Raw genomic sequence first — 14,397 nt, 5'->3', positions numbered from 1 at the left:
GCTTAAAGAAAACATAGCATACACGTCTATATTGGGGAAAACCAACAATTTTTTTTTTTGAAGTCACTTTTGAGTATAAAAATACTAATTGGTTTGGATGTGTTAGCCATGGCTCCCTGAATCCCTCAGAATCTTATTCAGTGACTGACAGAAGATGAAGCTTCATAAAAAAGAGATGTGGATTATATCAATGAAAAGTAAAACTGATTTTTTTCTCCTCAAAAAAGGGCTATTAGACATAAGATACAAGGATCAGTCACCTTCTCATTAACCTCTCAAAATGAATCTATTTCACAAGAGGCTTGAAAATGTTTTCTCTTTAAAAGCGACCATGCAGGCTTCACAGTTAATTGTTATTCTTATCAAAGAATGACCCACATTAACATTTAGCTTCAGGTCATTAGCATATTTATAAAAAAAGGGGAGTGGAATGAGCATTCCTTTTTCTGCTGCTGTTTACTATGTGGTGCTACGGAGGAAAACTGTGAGAAAAAAATGAAGTAAATATTATTAACCAATATTTCAGACTTAAATACCAAAATGCCTATACCCCATCTCAGCCTTGATCTGGCAGACTACTGATCGAACCTGAATTACATTTAGATATAAGACGGTTTGGGGTCACTATCCTTTCTTTCTTGTTGTAAATGGTGTTAGACTAGTTAACAAAGACCATTGGCCGAAGATGCAGATGACAATACATTGTCTTCGTTTAGGTACATGGAGACTAATGATTGGAGCAAAACACTCTTTTTGATTATCCTGTGAGATTGCATTGTTTTTTTCTTGACACCAAGGGAGGTATTCTAATACTATGAAAAATGAACTACTTAAATGGAATCCGAATGTGGGCCATGCTCAAGTTTGGTAGATATTAAAATGCTTGAGGTCTGAGTGAGCATGTGTCAATATACAGATCATAGAGGCTTTAAAAACTCTTGTTTTAAAAATTACTTATTAAAAAGTTTTGTGTAATATCAATAAATGACCTTTGAGCAACCAGGGTTTATTTCATTTTCAGGAAAAAAATGTGAGATTTTGTTTCAAAATAGAACAAAAGTAGATTGTTTTCTTAGTTTAAAATCTCGCATTTTTTGTACAGATTGAGAAAGGCAACAAGAGTTAATCACCATGATAAATGCAACCAAGTATTTTTCATCAATTTTAGGGGACAGAGGATATTTCTCAGAGTTTGAACGGTTAATTACAAGTCATAATATCAAAAATTTTCATATGACTTAGAGATGAGAACACTATCATTTAGTTCTATGCTAGACTTAGAGAAAAGCCTAATGTGGTCTATTGGTCTGAAGAATGGGAAGAATGGGACAACAGAAAATTTCCATCTCATCTCTGTAATTATAATTTGCAAGGCAATTCTTTGCAGGGGAGCGAAGATATAACACATAGTTAAAAACTCCAAAACTGTAAATTATTTTGAGAGAGTAAAACATTTGACAATGTTTGATTGTTGCTAACACTATAATTTGTAGCATAAAGAAGTTAACACTTCTACAAAATCCTTGTTTCCATCACCGTTGTGTTTTCTTACTTGGAAAATCTAGCTGATTAAGAGATATTCAATTATGAAAGTATTTTATGAAAATACTAATTATGAAAGAATCAGAAATAACAGTACTGCTATAAGGACAGATTTTTCTATTATTTTTAAGGGACAATTACAAAGAAAAGAGAATCTTTGCCTTGAATAAACTTGCATAGTATTTAATCACTTCACCTTCCCTTTTTGCTCTAGTGTTTTGCAAAAGAGATGCTCCGTGAGACAATTTCTCCTTTCACATGCCTTGGAAGGATATATTTATACCAAACACAAAGATACATTGAACAATACTTGAGTTAACTAGACGTTTGGCATAAATTTCATGCTAGACTTTTGGTGGTGAGCATGCCAAAGACAGATGCCAAATTATACTGTTGTACACCGACAACTTATATAATGTTATAAACCAATACTACCTCAATTAAAAAAAAAATCTGTGTTCTCAATGTTTTTTCCAGGATAGATAGTAATCGACTGTGGCAGTAATGAAGATGTTTGAAGTTTGGAATAGTCAGTCAAAAAACTATGTTAATACATATTAACATGTTATGGTTACCTTACTGCACAATGGGTATGATCTGCCCGCCGCAAGACAAAAGCCAATCATCAAGAGGCAAGATGGTGGCAGAGAAAGGGCATTTATTATAGCTTGCTAGCAAGAGGGAAGATGGTCAACTAATGTGCAAAAGAACCATCCTAATGGGGGTGCAGAATCTTGAAGCAGTTCTATAGGCCAGTGGGTTATAGGGGAGGGGGTAGGAATGTTGACCCTCTGGTGTTACAGACTGGGAGTGGCCACACGAGATCTTTCACTTGTCCTTGATGATGGCTATCAGCATAGACTCTCTGTTTGGGGGTCATCATATTCCTAAGGAACTCAAAAGAATGAAGCTATCGTCTTATCGCAGCTGGGAGGTATAAGCACAAGCAGGGGTCCTAAATTCTACAGAACATGTGGATCTCCTGGAGGGTGCATATCCAGCTGAGTTAGTTAGTCAGAGGTCATTCAAAGTTACAACACGGTCTCTTTTCTACAATATGGCTTCCCTTATGTCAACCTTGTGTTGAGCCAATTTCAGTTATATAAGAACAAGCCAGAGTACTTAAAAGAGCATAGATTTTAGAGGGACACACTGAGATTTGCATTTCAGCTCTTCCATGCCCATCTATGTGAATCTGGGCATGTTTATAATCCTCTCTAAACCTCTTTCCTTATTTTCAAACTTAAGATTTAAAATACCCATCTCCTATAGAGGTGGAAGATATAAAGGGTATCATACATAAAGCTTTTAACACAGAGCCTGCCAGAGGCTTGCTGTTTTATTAATACTAATTGTTATTATTTTTATTCTCAATTGCATTCACTGGACAATGGTTTTGTGTGGTTGAAATTTGGAAAATGGCTTATTCAATTGTCTGATAGATAGAAGGAAGCAAAAAAAGCTGAGGAGGGAAAAATCCCTGTTTGCCACTCTTTGGTGTATCCCTCTTTCAGCCCCACCTAGCCTGACAGAGGACTAGTCTCAGATAAGTGGAATTTGTGGTAATAATCTATCCAGGAACTGTGAACGCTTTGCTCAGAATAGAAATGGAGGAAATGGAGAATAGCTTCAGGGAGTGGAACACGTAGAAATTCACAGTGTTTACGGTGAAAATATTTAGCCATGAGAATAAAATAAAGGGAGTTACTCAGCTATCCAGACATATTTCCTTGTGTAGTAGATTCCAGAAGTCCCCTGTAGTCCCTGTCAATTTTGTACCCATCCTTGCTTATATTTCAACAAAGCTGCAAGAAGAATTGATATTTAAAGTGGGCCACTGGCTACGTGTTAGTGGTTCAGTTTTTGTTGGAGAGGAGCTTGTAAAAGTTCACTGACATAAATCGTGTTTGCATTTTCTGCTTCTCGCCTGGACGTGACACTCACCTGGTAAAATTCTAACGTAGTACCCAGAGCAACACTGGTGGTTTGGTCTCGCCTCTTGTATTCGGCCACTGCAACAAACTCCACTTGAATTCAGAATAAATGGGATATACTTCTCTTCACAACAGCTGTGTCCAGGCTGGGGGTCATGGAGAACTCCATTACAGCAAACCTGCAAGTGGGGATCATGTTTGAAGAAAGAGCTGTTAAATTAAGAGTATCATACCACCATCTGTTATGTGATATATTTGTTTTCTAATAAGGCCTTGATCTGAGATCAAATGTAGCATACTCCTGATAAAAAGTCAAAAGTTTAAAAAATATATTTTCAGAGCCATCCCGTGGTCAAGTGGTTAAAGTTCCATGCACTCTGCTTTGGCGGCCCAGGGTCACTGGTTCAGATGCTGGGCATGGACCTAATGCATTGACCAGCCATGCTGTGGAGGCATCCCACATACAAAGTAGAGGAAGATGGGCACAGATGTTAGCTTAGGGCTAATCTTCCTCAAGCAAAAAAAAGAGGATGATTGGCAAAGGACGTTAGCTCAGGGAGAAACTTCTTCACCAAAAACCAAAAACCAAAATCATTTTTTCAGCATGAAATTACATAAATGCTATTTGATACAATGTAGCATTTTTAGGCTTCAACCATGCCTTGTGCTCTATCATAATATTCTATAAATATGAATTACCTTTTGAATGTCAGTGCTTCCAATGCAAAGATGATTTAGAATTGTCAATGAACAATTTCTTCATATATATGTTTTTATTTTAATGATTGTTCCATTTGAAAACACCACATCCACAGAAACCTGTCTCTCACTGATCTTTCTTTTTTTAAAATAAATTGCATTTCCCTTATAATTTTTGTGATCAGTTATTTATGAACCCAATCTTCAGACAAAGCAATCTCAATGAAGTCCAATATTTATTTTTTTATATATATATCTCCACATTAAAAAAAGAGGAAATTTATATGGAAATTAATTTTGAAAAGCCCTCTTAACAAGGTGTTTTCTCCAGGAGCTGTGGAAGAAATTATGTGCTTGAACAATCAAATAATTATTTGCGTGCCTACCTGAGGTCTGAGAGACTGACACTCTGTGTATATAACAAATGAAACCTTGAATAGTTGCTGAAATACGGCCTCAGAACCTATACTTGGCATAAGTTACACTAAAAAAGATAGATGCTTCCTGTGGCAGGCAAAATCAACCACCATTTAAGAGTTGTTTCTCTTTTCCTTTCTGCTCATTGCTACTTCCAGCCTTCACCAACATTTGAATCAAGCTCAATACGAGGGCAGTAGAATGAGGAATCTCTCCATCATCAAAAGGGCCACTAGCTTAGTACTTCATTCATTTTTAAAAAGTTACCACAGAGCGAAGAAATTGGGCTCTTAAATTCAGAGTCTATCCCTCTGGTTCCTTAATTGGTCCTGTTAAACCAACTGAAATGAATTTCCTGTGCTGTGTTTAGTTATTAGCAACAAGGATTCAAAATTAGTCTAATTCCAAGGATAAATTTTTTTGAGTGAGCCTTCCTTTTGATGCCATATTCTGTGTGCAAAGTAAACTTTGAAATTATGTCCGATCTTTTTTTTGGTGAGGCAGATTGGCCCTGAGCTAACATCTGTTGTCAATCTTCCTCTATTTTGGACGTAGGATGCTGCCACAGCATGGTTTGATGAGTGGTGTGTAGTTCCCACACCCAGGATCTGCTCCGGCAAACCCTGGGCCACTGAAGCGGAGTGTGCAAATTTAAGCACTACGCCTCTGGGCCAGCCTCAAAATTATGCCCCATTTTTAAGAGTTAAGGAAAAAACCTCTGTGCGTTTATTTGGGATTTAGGAAGGCTGGGCATTTTGCATTCAGGATAAAACAACACATATCTCCCTCTTGTTTTATGATAGTGACCCAAAATCTTGCCCGTTGTTGTATTGTCTTAAAGCATTTATTAACGTCCCGTTCACATACAGTGTTTCTGGACACTTTGGCACATCTCATCTTTTCCTTCAGCAAGCTTCTCTAGTACTTATCATGCTCTTTTGAAATTTTCGCCCAAATATTTATTTAGTGTTGGGCTATTAGGACTGGTTCACTTCCATTCTCTCTTTGTCACTGCCATCCCCAGGCTCCTTCTGTCACGTGAAACTTGTGGCTTTCTACTAACTCACTCTGGTCTAGATCATCAATGGGTCCCAAGGGGGACATTTTCAAGCAATTATTTCTCTTAGGAGGTCTCCCCATAAACAGAATATTTCTTAATCTTCTAAATCAGTCTTCAAGCTGGTTGTCTCGGAAAACATGCATAGAAATGGCAACTACTTGAGCAGATAATTGTATAGCTAATATTCATATTATATTGTATCTAGCTATTAGCCGGTTGTATAGCCATATTGTATAGCTAATAGCCTGTTCCTTGCTACACGGTTTCCAAAAGGAATTCTGTAATCTAGTGATTCTCAAAGTGTGGTCCCCGGACTAGATGCAGAAGCATCACCTGGGAACTTGTTAGAAATGCAAATTCTCACACCCCACCCCAGACTTACTGAATCAGAGCCTCTGGGCACAATCTGTGTTTTAACAAACTCTCCAGGTCTGATGCTCAATGGGGTTTGAGAACCTGGCAGTAACCGCATGGTGAAGCTTGTGTATTTCAGGTCCTTCTTACGTTTATAGTGATTTAGCCGAAAAGTCCTTACACTCACAATAAGTCTCTTTTCTACCTCTCTCCAACTTCTCACTCAGGATGTGTATATTCATAGTATACCCCAAACAGGAATTTACAAGCAATTTTTTTCTCTTGAAATTTTAGTTGACTTCCTTTATTCTCTTTCACTGACAATACCTGTGTGCGTCCTTAATCTTTAAAATAAAAGTAAGACTTTGTTTAATACATCAGAACCATCTTTCTTTCTCCTGGAGAGCGTTTTTAATGGGCAGATTTATTCCAGCATTTTTCCTCCCAGAAATCCTAAATTTAGTTTCACTTTATGAAAATACGCTCATCAGACAGCGTGCATTTAATGGACTGAAATGACGTAAAACTTAGGCATAGTGACAATTCTGGAGCTTAAGTGTAAAAAAAATATATAGTTAGTAATTGCTAGTTTTATGATATTTCTGAGATAATAATTACTGCTCAGCCAGTGTCAGCCATAATAATTTGTATTTTATTCATATTGCTTCAATAACGCACTTTCTTAATTACTGTGTCCTTTTGCTGTGAATCCTTTGAATTTAGTAGCAGCTTTAGTCATTAAATGCCAGATATTGTTGTTGACAAATAGGAACATTATTTCATGATATGAAATCCTACCTTCAAATTAAGGATTTTCTGCATCGTTTGTCAATAAAAGCCATTTACAAACTCCTCTGTCTGGCTGTATTATCGATCTGATTCCTAAACTGTAACTAATATGAGCATTAATCTGTAAACGGCCATAACTTTAAAATATTTCTGACAAACCATGCAAGGTCCTCTTCACAGTTACTCATCAGTGTCATTTAAATAAACACCCACTTGTAGCTGAATGGATTTGTTGTAAAGAAAATTCGAGTCATTCAGTCAAACACAAATTCAGGAGGCTCCTTATCATTGCAATAAACTAATATTTCCGGGGAAGGTGATGAAAAATGAGACGGCAAAAATGCTCATGAGGAAGATAGGATTTTTATAAGCATCCTTCCATTTCCACGGGGTCTTCTTGATAGACTAGTGGAAATAGTGATCATGATAAACTATGGTTTAAGAAGCAAGTGATTTCACGTGGATGCTTAGTCAGAAAAACATATTTCACTGACTAGTTTGATTTACCTTGGCTTCAGGAGAATAGCACCTGTGTCCACACATAGTTTCAGGTGTCTGACACTTCACTGCCATACAGAGCTCAGCACTGTGGTCCCTCATTAACTTCTGGGTTTTAGGGCAAGAATGCCATGTTCTCCGTAAGAGCTCATATCCAAGAATGATGCCATTCGGTTTCCCTGGAGACATCCAATCAATATGAAGGGATCTGCAATGGATAGAATAATCAATACTTCTGGAAAGACAACACTTAACATTGCTGCTGTCAGCCTCATCTACTTTTCAATTAATCTTCCAGAATGGTCAAAAGGTCTATTTCATCAACAACTTCCTAATTAAAAAGCTGCAGCAAAGAATATGTATATGCTAATACATATATACTCATATATGCTACTACCACATTCATTGGCTGTACTGAATGAGATCGTAACATAAAGGTGTTCACAGAGGAGTCAACCCAAATGAAATGATTTGCTCTCAGGTGAATGTTATAGAACTTCAATTCTGCACTGAGGTCTACTTGCCAGAATGATACAGCTTAGATGACATACATGTCCTATTTTTAGCACTTTTTTTATAAGCTCTGTTTGATAAGCAGAAAGGAGTTAAAGTTTTTAATGAAGCCCCAGAGGTTTGGACGTGACCCCTTATTCTTGCAATTTATCATGGCAAGGAAAGCCTACTATGTGCAAAACAGTAGATGAATATAAAATAATTATTTTTATTCTTATTCTCAAAAAAAGAGGGTGGAACTCTGACATTCAAGATTGAGTCTCTTTAATAGTTCTTGAATTTCCAACTATAACAAATAAACAATCAGAAATAGTTACATGGTAACTTTACAGCTAAAACATTCCAGTAGCTACTTGGGAGAGGAAGAAGCGCAAATGAGCTTAGTCCCTACACTGTCAAGATTTTACAGTAAAAATCTCATAATGACTTATGTTGACCACTTTCCCACCATTGTGTAAAATAATATTTTTGTTATTCCTTTCATTTTAAGAAGAAATATATCTCTACAGGGAAAATTAGTGGACCCTATCAGAATTCCAAGTGACATCACATATTAGGAATTCAATTAAGCCCAAACATTTACATTAAAAAGCAGCAGTCAAGATAAACCTTGACATTTTAATAGACTGATTAAAAAAAAAAGAAAATTATTATTTCATTTTCTTGGGGCTACAAACATAACACATTCACTAATATGACTCTGTAGATAGGAAATTAATGCCACCCATGAGAGAATAGTTTCATAGGTGACTTGTATAGTCACCATTATTATTCTAAGGGCTTTATCCAACTCTCAAAATTAATTCCACATTATACAGATGTCTTTTTTGTGTTCATTGGATAGTCAACTACAGAAAAGACTACATTTAAGTGACATTCAAGAGGCTGACTTTTCCACAAAAGCCAGAGAAATACTGAAGTCTAGAAAATACCACGTAGACATGATGTCACTGTAACTTCTCTTTCTTGCACAGCATCAATGTGAAGCGAGACCACCTATCTTATTAGGGATGGCATGAACAGTTTTGCTTTTGAGGATGTGAGTCAGGTACAAAAGGAAAAAGAAGAATAATAATCAAAGAAGAATACTGGGTTTAACACCTCTACATCTCTCATTAGAACCAATGAGAATGACATTGAAAAGTTTTTCGGTTATGGAGCCAGCCCTGTGGCATAGTATTTAAAGTTCAGCACACTCCACTTCTGGTTCTGGGTTCGGTCTGGGTTCACGGGTTCGGATCCTGGGCTTGGACCTACACCACTCATCAGCCATGCTGTGGCAGCAACCCACATATAAAAAGGTGGAGGAAGATTGGCACAGATGTTAGCTCAGGGCTAACCATCCCCAGCAAAAAAAGAAAAAAAATTTTTTGCTAATTTGAAATGAAAGATATCTCTGAGAAATGTGTACCATTATTAACTGGATTAATGGTTTGATTGCTTTGATGTTTAAGAGTGAAATAATAGAAACATTCTTAAACCATGCGATTAAATGTTAAATATTGGGGAAACCAAGCGAAGCTTTTTGGTATAGATTACTAAAGATTGTATGCTCATGCAGAAACATATATAGACTTTGAATCCTTGAATAGATCTTTTTATGTAGGTTTGTTCATAAAGTAAAAATTAGAGTTTATTTAGCTTCTAGAGCACCGTGGACTGGCGTTTAAGCTACCTTAATAAAGTTTCCTATGAAAACTGTGCTATCTACACACAGTTTGGTACATGGATTCATTGAGTGTTCAGACAGTCTAGTCGTAGCCGTTTCTTTTTAATTCTGTCAAGTTGTTAGTAGATTTACTATTCTCTCTCTCTTACGACTATATACCACTGTGGCCACCACTACAATAATCATCACCTCCAGTTATTACTTCAAGAAGTGAAAAATAACATTGAGGATAGAAAGGAGTATGAGAACATCATTTCTTTAGTATCTACCTTTATGTGGGTGAATATTAAAACGATACAGCTCAGACAAATTTTTTTTTTTTTTTAAGATTAGCCCTGAGCTAACACCTGCTGCCAATCCTCCTCTTTTTGCTGAGGTAGACTGGCCCTGAGCTAACATCCGTGCCCATCTTCCTCTACTTTATATGTGGGACACCTACCACAGCATGGCTTCCCAAGTGGTGCCATGTCTGCACCCGGGATTCAAACCAGCGAACCCCAGGCCGCTGAAGCAGAATGTGCGCACTTAACCGCTGCACCACTGGGTTGGCCCCCAGAGCGAATTTTTATGAAGAGCTATGTTCCCCACTGGCGCTCTTTAACATTCTACTCTTTTATCACTATCTTGTCAAAATGTTCTCTTGGGCCAAAGGGGAAAAAAAATCTTCATATACTTTAAGATGTCAGTCTAAATTGTTATAGATTAAGCAGTTCCAGATTCCCTGATCTTATTTACACAGGCCGTTTTTTTCCCCTATTCAACTTCGTCATTTTTGTCAATCATTTTTGTAATATCCAAGTTCTTCAATACTGTTCCAGATTATGGTTACCAAAAAGGATCAGGACACTTTCAATCTAAGACTAACTAAACGTAATATGGTGAAAATATTAGCTCTCTGCTTTTCACGCAAGTCCTCGAATATTTAATTATCTACTAGAATGTTTAACATAACTTTCAGTAAGTAAAAAGTTAAAAGACAAAACCCTGTGTCTGGGGCTTGCCCCATGGCTGAGAGGTTAAGTTTGCGCATTCTGCTTCAGTGGCCCAGGGTTTTGCCAGTTCATATCCTGGGTGTGGACATGGCACCGCTCATCAAGCCATGCTGAGGTGGTGTCCCACATGCCACAACTAGAGGGACCTACAACTAAAATATACAACTACGCACTGGGGGGATTTGGGGAGAAAAAGAAGAAGAAGAAAAAGAAAAAAAAGGATTGGCAAAAGATGTTAGCTCAGGTGCCAATCTTTAAAAAAAAGAAACCCTGTATCCTTGAGTATTAGGGCATATAAAACATGCCTAGATGAAGCATGTCAAATGTTTTAGAGCAACGTAAAATCAAATGTTGTCATGTGTAGTTCGGGCTTCAAGTATTACAAAAACACATAAACAAAGATCACTGTGTCCTAAACTAAACAATGAGGGTTTCATGGGAGAAGTGGATGTGGACTTGAATTGGTAAACAAGAAGATGCGAGGAATTCTGGACCAGAAGATCAACATAAGCAAAAGTAAGAGGTTGGAATACTACTCAGCCATAAAAAAGATGAAATCTTGCAATTTGCGACAACATGGACGGACCTTGAGGGTATTATGCTAAGCAAAATAGTCAGATGGAGAAAGCCAAATACCACGTCATTTCACAGTTTCATGGAAGATAAAACAACAACAAACAAACACAACAGATAGGAAGGGAGAGAGGAGAGAGGGAAAGGAATAAAGGAGCACACATGTACAGTGACAGATGGCAACTAGCCTTTGGTGGTGAACGTGATGTAGTCTATAGAGAAGTTGAAACGAAACGATGTACACCTGAAATTTATATAATGTTATAAACCAATGTGACCTGAAAATTAATTAAATAGAATTATTTAAAAAAATAAAAAAGTAAGAGGTGGGAATCAGCCTAGCCCTATGTGGAAAAGTAATGTGACCAGATTGATGAGTGAATAATCTACCTTCAGCAATAATGAGAGGTCGATTTGAATATAGGAAGAAAGTTTGTGGAGCCCTTCAAATACCGTGTTGAGGAGTTTTATAGTGAAATAAGATAATTGTGCAGTGTTGTCACCAGCAGAACAAAAACACCCCATCAGAATTAATAACCTGGCCAATTAGGGAGGAAGAGACCATGGGGAGAGAGAAATGTCAGTGAGACCCATTAGTAATTCAAGTGTGAAAGAATGTTGAATGGGGTTTTCCTCTTATTTAGGAATTTCAACTATACCCTCAAACTGAGGATGACACTGATGAGTTCCTCCATTTAGGAGTGATAAGTACGTCGCTTCTAAAGGGAACAGCAAGATTCTGCTGAATTCTGAGGATAAAACTGCCCTTTAACATTGATCCATCCCCCAAACCAACCAAAAATAAACAGAATTCTAGGAGAGTTTTGGGAAGTAGGAACTTTGAAGAATATTTACTAAGTACCTCCCATATGCCAGTGTTGTTTGATATTTATCAGTGAGCAAAGTCAATAAATTCCCTTCTTTCATAAAGCTTGCATTTTGCTGGGGGAAGATGGACAGTAAACAAACACAAAAGTATCTATCCGCTTGGTGGTCTGAGAAGGCTTCACTCTTCTGTGCAGAAATCTGAAAGAAGGGATGAAGACAGCCAAGAAGAGTGTCCAGGCAGAAGGAACAGGAGGTGCAGAGGCTTGAAGGCATCCACGTGCTTGGCTTGTCAAAGGGCTGTCAGAGAATCTAGTAGGACAGGACTGGCCCGAGCAAGAGACAGAGTGTTGGACAATGAGATCCGTTGGGTGTTGGGAGGGTGGGATGGGGGATTGCAGATCATACAGGATTTTGTGGAACATAGAAATAACTTTGGATTCATTTTTGAGTGCATTGGAAATCCATTGGAGGTTTTTGAGCCATGGAGTTAAAGTGGAGTTATTTACTTAGTAAAGAGTGACATCAAATCCATCCCTTAGACTTCTCCCTGCCCCACATACCCTAGGCTGAGGAGACGCTCCAAATACATCACTCAGAGAAACTGGAAGAAGAGAAATTGGAAGCACTTGCTTCAGATGGTTGGTACTTACTGAGCTGCAGAAATGTCTGGGCCCAATCTGCTAATGTCTCTGGAGGGGAGTATAGTAAGGAGTCTGGGGACAGCTTGACATAGGGTTTGGTAGTCTATATGAGCAAAGAAAAGGTACTTGCTTCTCAGTTAGAGAATCCTGATGGCCAGATAGTGGCCAGAGCAGCTGCAACGATGGGGTAAAATGAGTGTCACATTATCAATCTTTAGCATGGCGCAGATGAGTGAGCTCCTCATGAGCCACTAGATGCCTTGAAAGATGGCTGGGCTTGAGCCACCTTGAAGGTACACTGCTCATGATGGCAGCCTTCTGGGATGAGGGGGCTCCAGCAGGAAGAGTCTTTGGGATGCTATGTTCCGTTGGTACCACAGGAGATCAGCTGTGGAGGACAACACTCACATCAGGGAACTTGCCTATGGGGAGATCCTCATGGAACCTCACAAGGAAAACATACAATTGTAGAAGAAAGTGTCACCTGCCATGCAGATGGCTTTGATGGACACCCAGTGATGGAAGCAAAATAATAACATTGAGAAGAGACTCATTGGATGAAAGGGAATAGGAGAGAACGAGCAAAGAGGAGGGAAGGGCAAGCTGTGATCAGGTCTGAGCCTGCGAAATGGTAGAGTCTTTGAACCACATATGAGCTTACTATTTTGCTGGAGATAGAATGGACTTTTTAAATACTGGATCGTGAATCTTAATTACCAAAGTGAGACTCGTAACTAAAAATAATTGGAAAGCCATACGATGTACCTAAGAAGTTTTCAAGAGTTGACGAGAGGACAGCCAGAAGATTATGTTTAAGGCAGCAAGTAGGCAAAAAGTAAAGAATTTTCCTCTTTGTATCTCATTGAATTAAGAGAGTTACATAAACTTAAGTGATAAAAGCATGAATTAGAGTGGTCATGGTGGAAATGGAGAAGAGGAACACACATGAGGAGATGCTCCAAAAGAAAATATACTAAAATTGACATTTACTGAACTCAGAGGATTAAAAAAATTCAAAGATATATGTGTGGATAATATGCAGGATGGTGATGGATATGCAGAAATTGATGTAGGAAAAGATGAATTAGATAGGAATTAACTTCTGAAGCTTGAGGTTATGGAAATGATAGGTGGATATCAGTTCAGAAAATCAATAGGCAACTGGATATAAGAGACTAGAGTTTAGGGAGAAAACAGGGCCAGAGATCTTTGAGACATCAGTATGACTGAAACTGTGAAAATGCCTGAACTATCTGATAAGGAGGGAGAGCTTTTCTGCTGAGGACACCCACAATTAATGAATGGATTTGGAATAGAACCAATAAAAGAAACCAATGAGAGTTCAGAGAGCCAGGGTCAGGTGGCAGGTAAAGACCAAAGTGAATTAGGAGGAAGAGGCGGATTTTGGAGACGCCCAAAGGCCACCTCAGTGAGCCACTTCTGTGGGAGCTACAAGAGGTGGAGAAGTTAGAAGGCGTTTGTGAAAGTGAGGGAGGTGAGGAAATGGAAGTAGTGATGGCAAGTCTTCAGAATAAGCTCAATATCCTGCAAGCTCTCCTAGTCAAACATGAGTTTGATAATCAGAACTCATTGGCCATCAAAACAATATTTCCTGAAAGCCCTTATGATTATAATAGTATTGATTAGAATTGTACGACAGTACTAACTATACTCCAAATTATCTTTCAAGAGGTCTTCTCATGTCCTTTAAAGACTTGACCAGAAAATTCCAGACCAAATGAAAAGCTGTCTCCAATTATCCATGCTGCTGAGACAGAAAGTTTAGAATACGGGTAAGGAACAGTTGATTTGATTTTACATCTACAGCCCAACATTCTCTCTATTAGGAAAAATAAACTAAAGCATGGCTCATTTTTTTAAACAAAAT

General features: G+C 38.0%; 1 protein-coding gene across 1 annotated transcript in view; it reads right to left on the bottom strand.

Moving 5' to 3' along the window:
* The window catches only part of USH2A (usherin), a 747,192-nt gene that overhangs the window by 181,489 nt on the left and 551,306 nt on the right, over positions 1 to 14,397 (bottom strand). Inside the window, exons 48-49 of the mRNA XM_001915645.4 lie at positions 7,303 to 7,501; positions 3,487 to 3,655 (exon numbers count right to left, since the gene is read on the bottom strand). Coding sequence (XP_001915680.3) covers positions 3,487 to 3,655; positions 7,303 to 7,501 — 368 coding nt within the window. The remainder of the gene's footprint in view (positions 1 to 3,486; positions 3,656 to 7,302; positions 7,502 to 14,397) is intronic.

Source organism: Equus caballus, chromosome 30, assembly GCF_041296265.1.
Source record: "Equus caballus isolate H_3958 breed thoroughbred chromosome 30, TB-T2T, whole genome shotgun sequence".
In the NCBI taxonomy this organism is placed as follows: Eukaryota; Metazoa; Chordata; class Mammalia; order Perissodactyla; family Equidae; genus Equus; species Equus caballus.
This window is presented reverse-complemented; position numbering and strand designations above follow the sequence as displayed.